Source organism: Antechinus flavipes, chromosome 2 (assembly GCF_016432865.1).
Source record: "Antechinus flavipes isolate AdamAnt ecotype Samford, QLD, Australia chromosome 2, AdamAnt_v2, whole genome shotgun sequence".
NCBI classification, from domain to species: Eukaryota; Metazoa; Chordata; class Mammalia; order Dasyuromorphia; family Dasyuridae; genus Antechinus; species Antechinus flavipes.
Window position 1 is genome coordinate 414,351,049 of NC_067399.1, and position 18,267 is coordinate 414,369,315.

At 34.8% G+C, this 18,267-nt stretch overlaps 1 protein-coding gene across 2 annotated transcripts; it reads left to right on the plus strand.

Annotated features, from left to right (window-relative positions):
• The first annotated feature begins 2,059 nt into the window (after window positions 1–2,059).
• On the plus strand, window positions 2,060–14,576 carry MAT2B (methionine adenosyltransferase 2B). Of its 2 annotated transcripts, none has more exons than XM_051978857.1 (7): window positions 2,060–2,200; window positions 7,584–7,778; window positions 9,444–9,558; window positions 9,765–9,917; window positions 10,801–10,994; window positions 12,577–12,690; window positions 13,644–14,576. In XM_051978857.1, exons 1-7 carry the CDS (start codon window positions 2,171–2,173, stop codon window positions 13,812–13,814), a joined length of 972 nt encoding a protein of 323 aa, XP_051834817.1. In that variant the 5' UTR covers window positions 2,060–2,170; the 3' UTR covers window positions 13,815–14,576. The 2 variants fall into 2 exon arrangements, with proteins under 2 accessions (XP_051834817.1, XP_051834816.1); XM_051978856.1 differs by lacking the exon at window positions 2,060–2,200 and adding an exon at window positions 4,256–4,437.
• The last annotated feature ends 3,691 nt before the right edge of the window (window positions 14,577–18,267 follow it).

An 18,267-nucleotide genomic window follows, 5' to 3' on the forward strand; every position in this document is an offset into this window, starting at 1 on the left:
AGATTTGGACCACTGGAAATAGCCTTTGATAGTCTGGGAGACATAGGTCTTTTTAAACTATGGCCTTCAACAAGTCTTACTTTCACTGAAGCCACACCCATTCAGTGATTAAGGTTAGGTTAGGTAGTAATAGAGGCAAAAAAATCTCCTCTCTCCTAGTCCAAAAAACAAACAAACAACTAAATGAATAAATATGGGAGGGAGAAGACCTTTAAGGTTTTTGGCAAAAAGCAGAAATAAGTATCTTCATTCTGAGTCAATCTGGACCCAAACAAAGACTACTTGGGGCTTGGTCAGGAACCTATTATCAGTGTCAAAATGATTTTGGTTTAAGGCATTGTCCTTAAGAAATCTAATCAGCAAACCAAGATATCTAGGGAGGGTTTAGGGATCCAAAAGGAAAAAAAAAAAAAGGTTTTTAAAGAGCATCTGTAGGTAAGGTTATGATACCCAACATGGACAAAGGAAGGGAAAGGAGCAGAAAGGAAAATGGAAAGTTTTCCAATTGACCAGTTCCCGTGGGGATCCAAGTGAGGCAACTCCTCAAGATTGTCTGTTTTTTTGTTGTTGTTGTTTTTGTTTGTTTGTTTGTTTTGCAGGAAGAGGCAATTTTAAGTAGATTTTATTCTCCAAGACAAGAATTGAATTTCTACTTGTTTATTAGAGTACTGATAAAGTGCAATGTTGTTTATTTCTCTCCCTCTGCACAAATTCAAGTATTCAGAATGCCCAGATTTACACAGTAACTTAAATGTTACTTTTAACTGCTACTGCCTCGGCTACAAGTTTTGCGGCCTTCAATTTTTGGTGTCCTTCATTCTTGAAGAGGACTTCAAGACTTCAGAGAAGTGATGCCATGACATGCAGACATGCAAGTGAATTGGATTTAAGTGAGGTCACCTGTCTCACTTTCCCCTCCAGTGTCTTCAGGGTCTAGTAACCAGATAGAGATCAAGACCATTGTGACCCTAAATGACTTGGGAGACCTTGGTGTGTATTAGACTGGAGCCACATCCATTCAGTGATTAAGGTTAAGTAACAATTGAGGCAAGGAATATCCTCTTTCACTTAGTCAAATTAAAAGAAGTCAGGAGAGGAGATCCCTTGTTGTTTTGGCCAAATGATTGCTATTTATATTCACTCGGAATCAATCCAGACCCAATTCACTTGCAAATGAATACTTACCTAGGGAATTTTACCCTTATCTACAAATGCTCTTAAAAACTTTTTTTTTCTTTTGGATCCCTAACCCTCCCAAGATATTTTGTAGTCTGCTGCCTAAATTTTTTCTTTACGAGTCATGCTAATACCACCCTTGAATTTAACTGATTGGCTGGGGACCTATTATTGGCCAGAACACACACACACACACACATTATAAAACTGGGCATTTAATGTGTGTGTATACAATGAGTGTATACATATATATATGTCTTTACTATTATTACTCATTAGTACAAATTCAAGGTTTACTACACAACTTTTACACTTCAAAACAACTTGTTTTCTCAAACATTTAAAGAGGTCAGGAAATACCAGTAATATTTCTATTTCACTGTGGCCTTGCCACTGATAATCTTGAGTTGGAACTTAATAGCCCAATTAAAAACATTAATTTCCTCTACAACATGACTGAAAAGTGTACTGGCTTTTATTTGAAAGTCTCTTTTTTTGAAACTCTTGAGAGTTTTCTAACACCAAAGTTTGGTGATTTGCAACTTTCATCCATTGTTCCTATTATCCTACAGACTAAGACTAAGGGAAGATAATCAATTGCATGTTTGGCTGTTCCCCAACTACCTACTCAGTATTTCTTACAAAAGAACAATTGCCACAAATTCCTAGAAAGCTTTTACCTTAAATCATTTGGACATATACAATCGCTTTGCTATCTCACTCTGATTTAAGTCGAAATTAAGCCTGTAACTTCTCATTGGGTGTTTTCAAGACTGCCAGAAGGAATCAGCTGCCAGCTTACTAGAATGTGGGAAACGGCACGTGATCCAGAGACTGGAATCTAAATGCTAATTGAAAAAAGGTCAAGTGAAAAAGCCTCGCTTTTCCAGTGCTAGTGTTGTTTGCTGCCTGAAGTAGACAAAGAAACGGCTAGCCCTGGATCTTTCTTGGGGGGTTAGGGCAATTTCTAAATCTAATTCCTGAAATAAGAATCATGCCTGAAATGCTGATGGAAATGGAACAGGTAAGGGTTGGACATGTAAGAATTAAAATACTTAGGTTTTGGAATTCGTGGTCTTATTGCTTTTAAAACAAAACCTGAATGAATGCTTGGGGAAAATAGTACTAGTATCTAACAAACCTACAAAGTTAGCCTGAGTGTACCATTTAGATGAAAAAAGTTTTTTCAACATTGAAAATGGGGATATAGGGAAGGTTTTGATCAAGGAGATCACAGCATTCAATTAGACAGCTTAAGTAGCTGACATGAACACAATGCAAAATGATGTATGATTTTCCTTTTCTAGCTCTTAAAATGCTTTTCCTTATCCCCTTGTTCCAAATTACTTAGGAGTTTTATAGATGGTCCTCTATTATTTTTCTTTGTTTTGCTACATGAAATAGATTGTCAGTATTGTATGGGTGTGTATGTATATCCTCATCCTACTCAATTTAAATTCACAGACTCAGTTGTGACATCTTACATTTGATTGTATTTACACTTATCTTCTTAGTATCACCAAAGATTTGTTTTCTACTTATATAATAGTCTGGGAATAAAAGCCAAACCATTTTGACAGGTAGCCAAATACTAATGCTCAAATATAAATCATTTGAGTAACTATTATAGTGGGCTGCTTTTTCTTCCATTATACAAGACTGGGAAAAGAGCCATACTATTTCTTACCTGGAGTCCCTCCAATGAACAGAAAAAAAATTTTTTTTTTTTTTTTTTTTGTTAACTACTTCTTAAACTGCTCCATCAGAATCTCTATTTTAACTTTAAAAGAAACCACCCAGGTACTACTTTGTTTAAAAAATCTTACTCAGGTTTATTTGCTTTTCCAATTAATAACCTGTAGGTTGTGTAATTTAAGGGCACTCAGTATGGCCTCAATAACAACCAAATCAAAATTTACACCAGGAAATCCACAATAGTTTTGTTTGGTCCTTTCTATTAGACTGTCCCTGGTTAAAAAGTTTTGAGAAGTGGAGAAAGAAGGGTTGGGGAAAATAGTAGACAAGTACCTGGACTCAGAAAAAAAAAATGTTTTTAATCTTAAGTTGATTTTAGCCAATGATGATTTGGAAATCAGTCTTTCTCCCTCAGGTTTTCTGCTGTTTTCAGAAATATAATTTTCCTCTTGATCTTTAGGTAAATGTATCTACTGTATCTAGAACATTAAATGCTGTTAACATGTCTAGGACAGGATCTGACAAGTCAAACTTGTGATGCGTTTTCCCTATCACACAAAAAATAGAAATACCTTTGTCTACCAGAAGTAGAGATAGCTGTGGCCTATTTCCAATAGGCCAAACTCTTTGTTTTTCTCGTTTACTTGTAATGCTAAGTTTTTTAGAACACTGACTTAATATAGTATGGCAAGACAGGAAACAAGGTCATTTCCTGACTTGACTTGAGATAACTAATAGAGATCTAATAATTTGAAAACTGTTGGAAAAAAGCAGAATTTACTAGGTGCAAAAAGGGGGCAGTGACTGTGTGAAGTCATAGATCATAAGATTTAGAGCTGGAAAAGATTTTAGAAAGAGAATGTCATATTTTTAAGAGTGCTTGGGAATCACATTACCACTTAGGTGACTTCAGCTGAATCGAACAACCTCTCTAAGCTTATGTCTCATTTGTAAACTGAGGCTATGGGATTAGATGGCCTCTATCTTCCAGCTCTGAATCTCCGTTCTCATTTGTAAGTGATGTGTTGAGTATCACGCTGCCAATAAATGGCAGTGCAGAGACCTGTCTTTTGAATCTATCGTTCCTGAAGTCCTTTGGCTGTAGTTATCTATAATAACATGGACCAAAACCTTCTAAGTCTGATTGTCTCTAAATCTTTTGAAAAGGGAGATGCATCCTCATCTCGTTCCTCCAACAGTCTAGACTGGTTTAGAACTCGCCCCCTGTCATACGTTTGTCCCTTTAAGAAACTCCAAGAGAGAGGATGAGCATGGCCAATCAGCACTTCTGATTACAGAGGAAGTTAACCAGTTAGCGACTCCGACCGGGAAAAGAGGTGTAGCCAATCGGTGTGCGTGTCTGTGGCGGCGGAAGCCGGAAGGGACCTTGGCGAGAGGCTGGGCCTGAGCCTAGTGGGAGGTGGTCTTGACGCTGGTGGCTGCGGGCCGAAACCCGGGCTGGGGCTCAGGTTGGAGGCAGGCGGTGCCGCCACGGCTGCGGGAATGGTTGGGCGGGAGAAGGAGCTGACCATCCACTTTGTCCCTGGGAGCTGCCAGCTGGTGGAGGTGAGCGGAGTAGGCTTTCTTCTATCGCCTACCCCCCTTCTTTCCTCGGGGAGCGGGGCTGCTTGCGTCTTTCTCCGCTTGGGTGCTTCCGAGCCTCGGGGGGCCGAGGCCGAGGAGTTGCGGGGCGGGCAAAGCCTGAGAAGCGCCTGACTCTTTTTTTCCCAGAAGGCGCTCTCCATCTCGAAGGGCTCCAGTCTTGCCTTGGTTGCGATTTTTAATTTATTTCTCTTGTCTTTGCTGATTTTCCTGAAATTTCATAATCTGTAGTTCAGAAAAAGCAGCTTTCTGGCACAAACAGAACGCGGTGGGGGCCGGGTCTTGTAGGGTTTGGGTTCTTTCCGGGTAAGGATCTTGTATTCCTAAGTTCGGGGACAGGTGGGCGGTCTCTTTTAGATCACCTTGCAGGGGTGCTATTCTTAAGGTTTGTGGGGGTTGAGAACCTCCATTTCTGGGTTGAGGCTGAGGAGATTTTAGTGTCTACATTGTCTGTTCAGGGACCCATCTTCCTTCTCCCCTCTCCTTATCTTTTTAGATAAACCCTTCATAAATAATTCTGGAACTGAAATAGTATTTAAGTGGATAATGGTTTATGGTAATCTTAGTGGTATGCTTATATATGATAAGAGAATAGTAAGCACATAGTTACTGATTTATAATAAAAAGCATATAGTTACTGAATTAGAATAAAGTTTTTAGAATGAATTTTTTTTAGTATCCTCTCTATCCTCATAGTCCTTCATAAATACTTCTGGATTGAATTAGGCTATATATAAGTACATGATGGTTTTTATGGTAATCTTAGTGGTAGCCTTATATATAATAAGGGAGCAGTTACTGAATTAGAATAAACTTTTAAGAGTTAATATTTTCTTAGTATCACAGATTGTGCGTATTTATTACTGATAAATTCTTTAAGAGACTGTAGGGTATTGTGGGTAGAGAGCTTTAAGATCTGCTTCCAGTCCTGGTGCCTACATAAGTGAATTTACGACCCTGGGCAAATTATTTAGCTTCTTACTCTTAAAAGATTAGAAATTGCGGATCAGCTGGTTATCTGAGTTATGTTTTACTAGTGAAATTACAGATAGAGACAAATAAGTGATAAATAATAATGAAGCAGGAAAAAAATATTAGGATATGCAGTACACTCACATTATCTAGCTTTTCTACTGGGCAAGTCATTGTAATCTCACTCGATAGGTAAAATATAATGAAATTTGCCTTTCTAGAGCTTAAATAAGGTAATCTAAAACATGTCATATAAAAACATTAAACAATTTTCTGTTAAAACAAAGATTTGTAATTACATTTAAAATGTTTATAAATTTTTAATTCAAAATGGAAAATAGGAACTAATATAACTGCTGTCTTGCTAAATAGTCACGATGTTTATTATAACTTCTGAAAGAGTTATTTACTTGGCAAAATAAAATTTACAAGGGTTTTATTTTTCAAGTATAAAAACATAATTGTGTGTACATGTGTATAAAATTCCTTCATTAAAATACTGGAGACCTTTTCAGTACTTTGCATATAAGCCAAAAGAAATTACTTCTCTTTTGCTAAGTACCTAAATTTGTAACATCCTGCAATAATTTTGGTAGTGGTGTATAATGGTTTGCATTTGTATGTCATGTTCAGAACAAATTATACAATTAATTGCCCAAAATCTTTTTCAATGAAATATTTTTAAGATTAGCAATATACTAGATTTTTATTGAAAAGTAAGACTTGAGAGATACAGTTCCATTCTCCTAAAACAAATTCATACTCAATAGAGTGTAATAAGTAAAATTCTTGAACAGCAAATTTTAGTGCATTTTAAAGTGTTTTCTTTTAGTTTTATTTCATTTTAAATATCAAAGTATGAGAAAAAATAGTTTATTGTTTTCTGCTTGTGAGTGTGCATGTTTATATATTAATTTAATCAAATTTTTATCCAAATATGGTTTATTAGGTTGGGGGGGGGGGGGTGTGTATCTGAACTATAATTTTTTTTCATTAAATAACAAAAAAGGTCTTAACAAATCACTTGACCTGGTGGAAGCCTGGAAAGATTTGGAATTAAAATAAGGCTTGTACTGTTTCTTTTTCACTCCTCATTTATTCAGTAACTATTTGTTACATGGTATTGGGAGAGAGATTTGAAAATAAATAAGGTGCAATCTCTGCTCTCAAGTTTTTGTTTTTGTTTTTTGTTTTAACACAATTTTGGGGAGAGCCCTGGGTATTTCATAATGTTCATAGGATCACAGAAATTAGTTGTAAGATCTTTTAAAGGCTAGTCATTTTTGGAAAGAAAAAAGGAGATAAATTTTGATTCCCATTTCTTTGCTCTGTCTATAGTTATACTTCCACTCACTGTGTATTTATAATGGCCCCCCAAAATGAAAATTTTAACACTCTTAAATGTGTTGTTGAATTTTAGGGCAGCTCTTTTTTTAATCATGGGTGTGATACTTTTAAATTTAAGATTCTGAATAGTTTATTATCAAAGGAAAACTGAATATTGGCATTTATATCATTTCCGTAAGGGTTAGAATGTACTTATTACTCTTCAGCTGAGTAGCTATAGAAAATGGCTTTGTTGAATATATGTAAAGAATGTTCCTGTCTTTTCCTGAGGGTATTCTGGTGGCAAAAGAGACACTGGTTGAGGGACTTTTAAGAATAAAAATAAGTCATTAGAAACAATCTAGAATGAAAAATATCAGAACCCATAAACATTTTAACCAAATAAAATACAACTATGTGATCAGACCCATCATGTCTAAATATAAGTATAGGTTTTTGATAAATCACTGAAAAGTATATTAAATAATAGTGTGTGAGCTATATTCAGGTGTTATCAAGTGAATAGAAATAAGATTATTATTAACTTTATTTGTCAAATCTTTGAAATAGAACTAAGCAGTATGCAATTTAAATTGTTTTTGCATTTTCTTTGGGAGGGGTACATTTGATTTTTTGAAGTTTTTTAAATCTATGACATTAACTGTAACTTCCATTGGTCTTTGTAAATTCCTAGTGGTTTGAAATATTATTTGTAGTTCCTTAAGTTGTTTGGTAAATTTTATTTGATATTAGGTCAATTTCTTATGACATTGTGATGTTTAAATAAATCAGTTTTTGCCTTTACATTTTAGGAGGATGTTAATGTCCCTAGTAGGCGTGCTTTGATTACTGGTGCCACTGGCCTACTTGGCAGAGCTGTATACAAAGAGTTTGAGCAGAACAACTGGCATGCAGTTGGCTGTGGATACAGTAGAGCTCGACCTAGATTTGAACAAGTCAATCTTTTGGATACTCATGCAGTACATGATATCATTCAGGATTTTCAGGTATGGTGTAGAAATGAGAGAAGGGGAGAGACATTTAAGCAACTTCAGTGTTATAAATTTCCCAGATTATTTGGAAACTACTTGTCTAAGAAGTTGACAGAGCATTAAGAAGTCATGACAAAAACTAAATCTTAGGGTAGTGAAGTTACCATTTAAGAAGAGTATGAGAAATGAATGTGTCTACCTAAGGAATAAAGAAGTAGAGAGATCAATCACTATTGTTTTAGCACAGGGCCCATCAAACTATTTGGTACATCAGTGTAGGTAATAAAATCATACAAATCTGATTCTGTTCAATTCATGTCTTTTCCATAATTATGTTATAAAGGATATGCTCAATATGCTGGGAGACTTCCTCTTGTTCTTTCAAGTTATATGGATATTCTGATAGCACTCCGTATGTTATCAGACCATTGGTAACATGACCAGATCACCTCCTTTTCTATTTTTGTGCTTTGTGTTATTTTGTTACTAGTTTTTATTCAAATCCTCACTGATAATGTGCTGTTGCTGAAACGCAATTGAATTTCTGAAAGATTTTATTTATTTATTTTGTGGACAAATCCTTTATCATAAGAGACATATAAATAGTTCCATAACACACAAGTTGTGTGCACAGATACCCTTAGACTCACATACACATGCACACACCCTTTTCCACCCCTAATAACTTTCTGTTGCTTTAGGGTAACTGAAAAAAGGTAAAAATGCTATGTATATGTTATGTCAGTAATGCTAAATCAGAAAGCTTAGTTTCATTTGAGTAAGAATAGAGGGAAATGTAAACCACATTCAGCATAATGTAACCTGAAAAGGTAATGATAAACATAGCCAAAGAAGTTTTCTTTTTTTTCTTTTTTAAAAGATTGAAGTGGTACATTTTCTATGAGAGACTCATCAGTCTCATCAGCTCTTTGAGCAATTCTGATCATATAAAGGCATAGAAATCTGTTAAGCTAGGTAAATCCATCAGCATTGATAATAAAAAGTCCTACTTTTTAGTTATTTTCCTTCCCTCTGTTCTCCTCCAATTTCTGGAGCCACCACTATCTTCTCCCTGGATTCCAAAACAGCTATGCTAGGTTTCACTGTAACTACTTGCCATTTTGTTCAAAGCATCTGCATATTAATAATTAATTGCTTAAAGATTTCATAAAGAGAACATTTGGAAATATTTGAATTTGTAAGTTTATGTGCTAGAACTTTAGTGTTTTTCTCCCCATCCCCTACTCTTCCTCCCCCCTCCCCCCCCCCCCCGTTTTTTCCCTCTGAATTATAAAGCATTATGACATAATAAAGATATGTAGAATAACCTGACATCAAGTCCCTCCTCAAAAAATTGATTGCCAAGTCACTTAGGATGAGTTCTCTAGATAACTCACTAAGTTTATAGTTTGCAGAGCAGGGGCTGACTTGCATTAGTAGAGGAAGTATTCTCAATTAGGAGTTCCATATATTAATGAATTCACAATTTTAATATCTCTTCCTATGTACATTTAACTACATTCACTTGTAGAAGGAATAATAGTATAACTTATTTATTAATTCAGTAGTGGTGAAGAAGGTTTTGCTTTAATGAACATTTTCTCTATATTTACTATAGGGAAGATGTAGTTAATTCTGCATTTTTGTTGTTGTTAAAAATGCATGAATGCTTAATTCCAGCCCCATGTCATAGTACATTGTGCAGCAGAAAGAAGGCCAGATGTTGTAGAGAATCAACCAGATGCTGCTTCTCAGCTTAATGTGGATGCTTCAGGGAATTTAGCAAAGGAAGCAGGTAATTTGACATTATAGAACCTTTATAAAACATTAATTGCTGAGATTTGATATTTTAAATATATATTTAAGGGACATGGTTTTTCTTACTTTGCCTGGAAAAAAAAAAAAAAAAAAACACAAAACAAAACACTTTCTTTTATAAATTGGTAAAGGATTTTTTTTTTTTCTTTAGTCATTTAATACTGTTTTCTTTTTTCCCCCTAGCGGGAATTGGAGCATTTCTGATCTACATTAGCTCAGATTATGTGTTTGATGGAACAAATCCACCTTATACTGAAGAGGACACTCCAAATCCCCTAAATTTGTATGGTAAAACAAAACTAGAAGGAGAAAGGGCTGTCTTGGAAAACAATGTTGGTAAGAAAAAACATTATTAGTTATTTGAATGCTAGTGGGAAATATTCTCAGCTATTTTAAAAATTTCCAATTACAGTAAAAACAGTTTTTAATTTGTGTATAATTTTTAATTCCAAAGTTTCTCCTACTCTTCTTTTTCCTCTCATTGAGGAGGCAAGCAGTTTGATAGTTATGTACAGTCTTTATGTGATTCATTGTTTTTAGTGAGTGATCAGTTTTATGAATAGTTTATATGTAAAAAGAACACAGCTATAAAAAAGTGTTGAAAAATAAAACTTCATAAGGTCAGACATCTTAGCTTTCATGATTTTATCTACCTCTTCTTGTCTTATTACCTATAATTCTCTTAAGAATACCTTGTACTATTTGAACATTAGCCTAAGTTTTCATGCCACTCATCTGTCTCATTCTTAATAATCTTTCAATATCCAGTTCAAATGTCATTTCCCCCATGAAATCCTTATTTTCTCTTATTGATTTCTCTCTTCTAAACTCACATAGTACTTCATGTTACTTTTTGGTAATTTTCCATTCTATCTTGCATTAGAGATATTAATATCTTAACCATTTGACTGTAAGCCTTCTTGGAGTTTGAATTTTGTTTCATATATCTTTTTATCTCTTCACGTCATATTGTAGGGTACTAAATACATTAGAAGAACATAACTTTTGTTGGTTGAAAAATATATTGAATAAATACTTTTTTAAAATTAGAATGACTCACTCACTGATTAGCAGTTTGGGAAGGCATTTTATTAAAAAACCTTCAGAATAATACTTGTGTAAGAAGTTATTGTAGATGGGAAGATGTTAAGATTTTGTGAGTGCCATGTTACACAAAACTTGAAAAACAAGCCTAGTTTGAAACATTGTTTCCTCAAAGGTGCAGCAGTCCTGCGAATTCCTGTTCTGTATGGAGAAGTTGAAAAACTAGAAGAAAGTGCTGTAACAATTATGTTTGACAAAGTCCAGTTCAGTAACAAATCTGCTAACATGGACCACTGGCAACAGAGGTTTCCCACAAATGTTAAGGATGTCGCCAGTGTTTGCCGGCAGCTGGCAGAAAAGAGAATGCTGGTGAGACTTGGGAAAGGGGACTGTTTTGGACTATTCAAGTCTTAATTCTATGTGCTGTAGTGTAGGGTTATATATATGTGTGATTCATATATTGAATAGATTAGCTAATTTTCAAACTAGGAAAATTGTGGATCAAATGGAGATCTCTTTACAAGTTGCACATTTATTAAACAGGTAATATGTAAAGACAATTTATGATTTTTATGCATAGCAACGGTTAAGTTGTTAATTCTAAAACTTAAATCTGTGTTTTGCTAAATGTCTTAGATTTTAGAGAAGTTGGTTCCTCCTATATATCAAGGAAAAGATTTAGATGTATTCTAAAGGGCAAAGAAGCACCAGCTACTTTATTATCTGAGTTGCTTTAAATCCATTTTATATAATTTTATTTATATATATACATATATTTATTTATATAATAATAATATAAGACATTTGTGTAAAATTTTTTTGAGGATCTGTAGTTTTGTTGATGTGAGTTCTCCCTCCACTAACACAAATCATAATTGCTCTAGAGCTTACAAATTCATATTTGTTAATTGCTTACTGTATATCAGGCACTGTGCTAGGTATTGGTAATATAATGACAAAATCTAGATATCTGCTTTTTAGAGTTTATATGGTTCTGGGAATGTAGTAGATTTATATCATAATGGGTTCATAGTCAAGTAAATAGAGACTACAAATGAATGCAAACTGAGTAGGGCAGGAAAGTATGCCAAAAACTGGGGAAATCCCAAAGAATCTTTAGGGAGATATTTAAATTGAGCTTTGAAGGAAGCTAGGTGTTCCAGGAAATGAAAATGAGGAACGAGAATATGAGCCATATGAGTAGTAGAAAAATGGTAGACAAAAGCATTCCTGACAAAAAGACTTAGAGCTGAATAGAAAATCTGATTTTCAAATTCCAGATTTAAGAGAAGCATAAAAATATAAATGTGAGTTTATGGTGGGATGAGATCCATAAAAATAAGGGGAGAAGAGAGAAGGAAGAGGTAGAATCTGGTGTATATTAAGTTTGAGATATTGATGGGCTATTAGGTAAATCTATCACATAGACATATGAGAACACAGTACTGGAGCTCAGAAAAGAGATAAGGACATGCATATATGAAAGTCACCATGTCAGAGCAGTTCATTACCTGTTATTGGTCTCATGGTGATCCTTTCTGAATTTAGACTAGACTATCTTTAGGGTTACAGCTGTAGCCCTTCACTGTGTTTATATCAAGTTCATTTTAGTGGGCTGAAATTTCCTTGAGGGTGTTACTGTAATTGAGTTGCATTCCTATAAATAATCTCTGACGTTAAATACTGTAGGATTCCTAATTCAATGAATGAATTTGAACAGTTTATGGGGAGAGTCGTCTTTTTTTTTCTAAAAATATTAGGGAAACAACAGTATATATATTAAGATGTTTTTACTTCTTCATGAGTCTTGTTTATAGAAAAGTTGTTTCTAGAAATAATATTGAAGAAAAAGAAGGGTGATTTTCAATGCCTGGACTATTTTAGGTAGCCCAAGTATAAACATTATCTCAGAAGATCTTGGTTCTTATTTTGTGTTGCTTTTTTTCCTTAGGATCCTACAATCAAAGGCACCTTCCATTGGTCTGGCAATGAACAAATGACCAAATATGAAATGGCATGTGCTATTGCAGATGCTTTTAATCTTCCTAATAGTCACTTAAGACCTGTAAGTATATGGCATACTGTGATTGCAAAGTAGACTTGGCTGAATAAGCCAAATGCCCTATGTGGATACAAAACTTTATTTCTTAGTGCTGGTAGTGGATAGTGGATTTGGAGGCAGTGGACCTGGGATCAGTTCCCAGATCTTATATTTACTATCTCAGTGATAGTTTCTGGGCCTCAGTTTCTTCAAGTATAATTTAAAAAAAAAACAAAAAAAACCTTATAATCAATTAACAAATGTTTAAATACCTCCCACCTACAGGGAATCTGTGTTAGTTACTAGGGATACCAAGGCAAAAATGAAGCAGTCCCTGCATTGAGGAGCTTATATTTCATCCAGGAGAGACAACATTATATTCATATATGTTTTTACAAAATAAAGGAGGTAATTTTGGTGAGGGAAAGCACTTGGATTATCTATAGGAAGGAGAAGGTGAATTCTATACAATGAAACAATAACTCAGAAGAACTTGATTCTAATTTTGTGTTCCTTTGTTCCTAGAATTCCTCAAAAAAGCTTTCCACTCACTTAGTAATGACTAGATTATAAACTTTAGATTGGTTAAATGGGATTATAGGATCTCATTCATTTAGAGGTGGAAGGGATATCAGAGGTACCTAGTCTAAAGTTTTTATTTTGCAATTGAGGGAACTGAGGCCCAAGGTGATAAACTTTAATAACTACCAGAGGTGAGATTTGAACTCCTGTTATATGACCCCCTTGCAGTTCTGAATCTATAATTCTATGCTAACAGTTTATCCTCCTAGGGATGAGGTTTATCATTTTATTCTTTATAAATGCCTAATTTGTCCTTGTTAGAACCTCCAGAAATTATTTTAAATGCTATAAATTGGAGAGCATTCTTTCTAGACAAGCACGTGTAAAAGAAAATGATAGAAAAAGAGAAGAAAGTTGGATTTTGTCCATTAAATTTTTTTCTTTTTTTCAAAAAGATCACCGACAGCCCAGTCTTGGGAGCTCCACGTCCAAGAAATGCTCAACTTGACTGCTCCAAATTAGAGACCCTGGGCATTGGCCAACGAACACCATTTCGGGTTGGAATTAAAGAATCACTTTGGCCTTTTCTCATTGACAAGAGATGGAGACAAACAGTCTTTCATTAATTTTAAGTACAAAAAGTACAGTATATGGCACTTTTTAAAGAAAAAGGAAATAGTTTTGTATGAGTGTTCTTCAATTGTGACACTTATGACCTTTCAGGTAAATGATATTGCTCTTGCACTAGTGAAACTGTTACCTAAAGGAGCTAAGTGGCAAAAGAGCCCTGATTGAAGTAATAATCTTTCCTTTTATCATTTTGTTTCTACTGGCTTAATTTCTTGTTGGAAAATGGTAAATTATGATTCTTAAAATATTTTATGACCAGGATAAAGCAGATCCACCACAGACTTTCTTTTGGATGCAATGCATTGTCCATGCTGTTGACTTCAGTTCCTCATCACAAAAAAAAGGAGAAAAAAAATCATTTTTACGGTTGTTGTTCAAATGTGAGTTAAAACTGATGGGAAAAATCATTGGCGTTCATTATTTCATTGCTTTGAGCTCAGATCAGATGTTTAAAAAAAAAAAAGCAAAACCTTATTTTTGCAACTTAAGTGCAGTTTTTATGCTTAAGATATATTTTCAGAATGTTCTGTATCTTGAAACCTCTGTAGCTCAATGCTTAACTGCATTTTTAGCAAAATACAGTGAGCACCCATATGAATGGATTCCTTTATGTGTTTTTGTAACTGTCTTTTTTCACTCCATGTCTCTAAATGATGTTTTGAATCTGTGGCTGTACTTTAAACTTGTTTTAGTCTGATAATGAACCTTGTAAGCTTTTTTGACTAGTCATGAACAATAATAAATCTATATTGCTGGCATGAGAGTTCTTAATTTCTTTGTTCTCAGTGATTTTTCATTCTTTTCTAGTTCCATTTTTTCTTGAATAGAACTGAGTTATAATGACATTAACCTTGGATCTGGAGTCAGAAGAACTGGATTTGAATATTGATTCTCTTATTACCTGTTTGATCTTGGATTGGGCTCTTTAATTCTATGAATCTTGAATTCTAAATTTTTCTCCTTCCCTTTCCACTCCTAAAGTCAGTAAGCAATCTGATAAAGATGATACATATACAGTCATGTTAAACATTTACGAATTATGAAATAGTGTTTTTTTTTTCCTAATGTCCCTTTTACTGCAAATACCAAGATACAAGTTTGATACCTTGGTGGCTCAGCTGCTATCTCATTCTAAAGTATCCCTCCACTACACTCTCCATTAGGATCATTTGAATATTTATAATAATGTTTGCAAGCCATACAAAATTATCAACTTACAGAACTCAAGCAATGGGAGGTTGTTCTATCTAGCTTTTAGTTCATAATTGCCTGTTGCTGATTATGCATGATTTTGTAAATGCACAGACTGGGTTGGAACCTCCCCACCTCTATACAAATGTGGTAGGTAAAAGATAAATTGGAAATAATTTCAGAAAGAAGGTATTAAAATTAAGAAAGTCAAGGAAGGAAAAGTTTTCTACAGAAGATGAGTCTTGAAAGGAAGCCAGAGTAGACTGTCTAGAATGAAAATGTTAGAGAGTCCCAGGAATGGGACACAAACATCAAAAATTCACTATAGTCATGAGACAGGATGTCTTGTGGGAACGACAGTAATGGAGGATAGTATCATTGAATTGCTAAGACTGGAAACGTGAAAAGGCAAGGTAATAAAGGACTTGCTTTAAAAACCAAACAAGATTTTTGCCCTGGAGGATAACAGTAAGTGGTTGATGGGATCAGATTTCTTTAGGAAGATCAATTTGACTCATTAGTGGAGGATGGACTAGAGAGTCTGGAAAAACAACCAGAAAGCTATGTCATTGGTCCAAGTATGAGGTAATGAGAGCCTAACCCAGATGATGACAGTAGCAGAGGAGAGAAGGAAGCATAAAGGGTAAAATTGACAGGATTTGGCAATGGATTAAATGAGTTGGTAAATTTTAATGAATTGTCTGAGGAAGAGACTTCCAAGTGGTCACGAAGTCAATGTATCATAGACAGGATTTGAATCCAGGTTTTCCTGATTCCAAGACTAAGCTATCCTCTACACAATTTTTTAAAATGACTATATTAAATATACAAGTATATGACTTTTTTACATTTAAACTTTTTAAAATTATCAATTCAATGCAACAAACATTAATGGCTATCTTTTATCTCAATACTTAATCATTGTTTCTCAGAAAAACAGATCTGGGAAAGACCTTAATTTAGAAAGTCCACTGTCTACTGCATCTTGACTTTTCTTGCCATTTGACTCAGTGATTCTGGAGTAGAAAGTAAGACGGATGAGCAGCTCAAATCCAGTTCACTCAAAAGTCCAAAATCTCATAAGGTTATTGGGATTGAAAAGGGTGAAGATGATGGTGGCAGAAAGTGTCTAAGAAGAGAAAGCATTTAGTGGAAGAATGAGGTTGTAAGTTAAATTGTAAGAAGATAAGAAAATAAGAAAGAGGTCTCTTCTTGTAAATGTCTTTTTCAAATAGATTAGCCAAAATAGGCAGAAGATAAATAGCTGCTGTGGTGAGTGGAATAGTGAAGTGATTAGAGAGATAGTAAACCCAGCACTAAACTTGTTGAGAAAGGATTAACCTAAAGGTCCTAAGGCAATAGCTATCAGGATTTTGATTGGTTGGCAGATAAGAATTGCTTGAACTTCCAAAGAAGAGAGATTATTGAATTAAGAAGGTTTAAAAAAAAAAAAAAAACTTAGAAGTGTATGTGGAACATACAATATTCCACCTCTTCCTCAAGCAGTGAACCTAGGAGAATGAGTGATGGTGCAGTCTTAGAAAGGGTGGAGAGGGAATCTGTGTTAGGGGATCCAGTTTTTGGTGATTGCTAGAGCATAGAGAGTGGGAAAGGCAAGTTTGTCCCCGTGGAGCATCCTAGAGGGCACAATGGAAGGGGTGATAGCTGGCTGTTGAAGATGTTAGGGAGAGCAGGTTTGATGATGGGAATAAAGAATAATAAAGCAGGGAATGATGAATCATTGGGATAATTAGGGTATGACCAGGTATGGAAGTATTTGTCAAATGGAAGGTGCCACTCTACCCACAGAAGGCTGGAGATGAGACAAGAAACAAGTGTATCACAAGACGAAGGGACATGGTGAAGTGGGAGGCCCCATTTCACTACTGCTATTCTTTTTGAAGGCTGGACATTAAGCAGAAGATGGAAGGGTTGAGATCAAAAGGAAGCTGCTTGTTTGAACTGGAAGTTCTTCATATCATCTCCAGAAGTCAGGTTGGCAGCAGGAGGTGGAAGCTGACTTGCTGGTAAAGATAGAAATCACACCCCAATCCTCCAGCAGCCTTGCCTGGGGGACAAACTCAGCAGCATGTGAAAAGCATGCAGTTAGAGAGATTAGACAAATTCAGTTTTATATTCAAAAATATCGGGGGGGGGGGGGGGGGTGATTGCACTGTCTCATAGACAATTAGTATCTTCAGAAGAGCCTAGCTAGAAAATCAGTCACTTGTTTTGTTTCTTACAGTTGAATCCTTAATATATATTATTCAGTAGTGCATTTCTTTCCCTTAGCCATTCTGCTATTTAAATAAGAGGGCATCAAACTAATAATTCCCTACAGATGGGGTGTTAATTTATTGTAATGCATAATACTTGAATATGACTACTGAAACTTCTGGGATCATTTTGTTAGTGTAACTATAGTTTTACATATTTTTAGAGTGTTTTCTATGGAAAACACTTAGTTTTACTGTTAGTTACACTCTTCCCGTTATAAATGTCATTTTTTAATACAGAAAGCAAGAGTAGACAAGGTGGAAAGTTTTATAAAAGCCTCCCGTCACAAGAAATAAGAACATGGTACATTTTTAAAAATTAATTTATTTTTAATACGCATTGCTTTATGAATCATGTTGGGAAAGAAAAATTAGAACGAAAAGGAAAAAACAAAAAAGAAGCGACCATAGCCTATGTTGATTGGCATTCAATCTCCATAGTTCTTTCACTGAATACAAATGACCTTTTCTATCCGAAGTCTATGGGGAGTGCCTTGGATCATTGAACCACGAAAAACTGAGTCTTTTCATAGTTGATCATAGCACTTTCTTGTTATTGTATGCAATATATTCCTGGTTCTGCTTGTTTCACTCAGCATCAGTTTATGTAAATCTTTCCAGACCTTTCTGAAATCATATTCATAATTTTTTATAGAACAATAATATTCCATTACCTTCATATACCACAACTTGTGCAGCCATTGCCCAATTGATGGATATCTATTCATTTTCCAATTCTTTGTTATCATAAAAAGCTGCTAAAAACATTTTTGCACATTTGGGTCCTTTTCCTTCTATGATTTTCTTGGGATATACGCCTGAACATGGTACATTTAACCCAGGATTCTGTGATTGACATCTCAAAAAATGTTTTATGGGGGAGGTTGCCCCCAAAAAAAATTTCAAAAAGAATGCTGCTCTAAATTTTCATAATTTCCTTTGAAAATATTAACTTTTGCTTTTCTTTCTAAATATATTCTTC

Coding starts and splice junctions, on each gene's coding strand:
- MAT2B (XM_051978856.1), top strand. CDS start 4,375: ATGGTTGGGCGGGAGAAGGAGCTGACCATCCACTTTGTCCCTGGGAGC. Junction 7,779..9,443: donor ATATCATTCAGGATTTTCAG/GTATGGTGTAGA, acceptor GCTTAATTCCAG/CCCCATGTCATAGTACATTG. Junction 9,559..9,764: donor GAATTTAGCAAAGGAAGCAG/GTAATTTGACAT, acceptor TTTTCCCCCTAG/CGGGAATTGGAGCATTTCTG.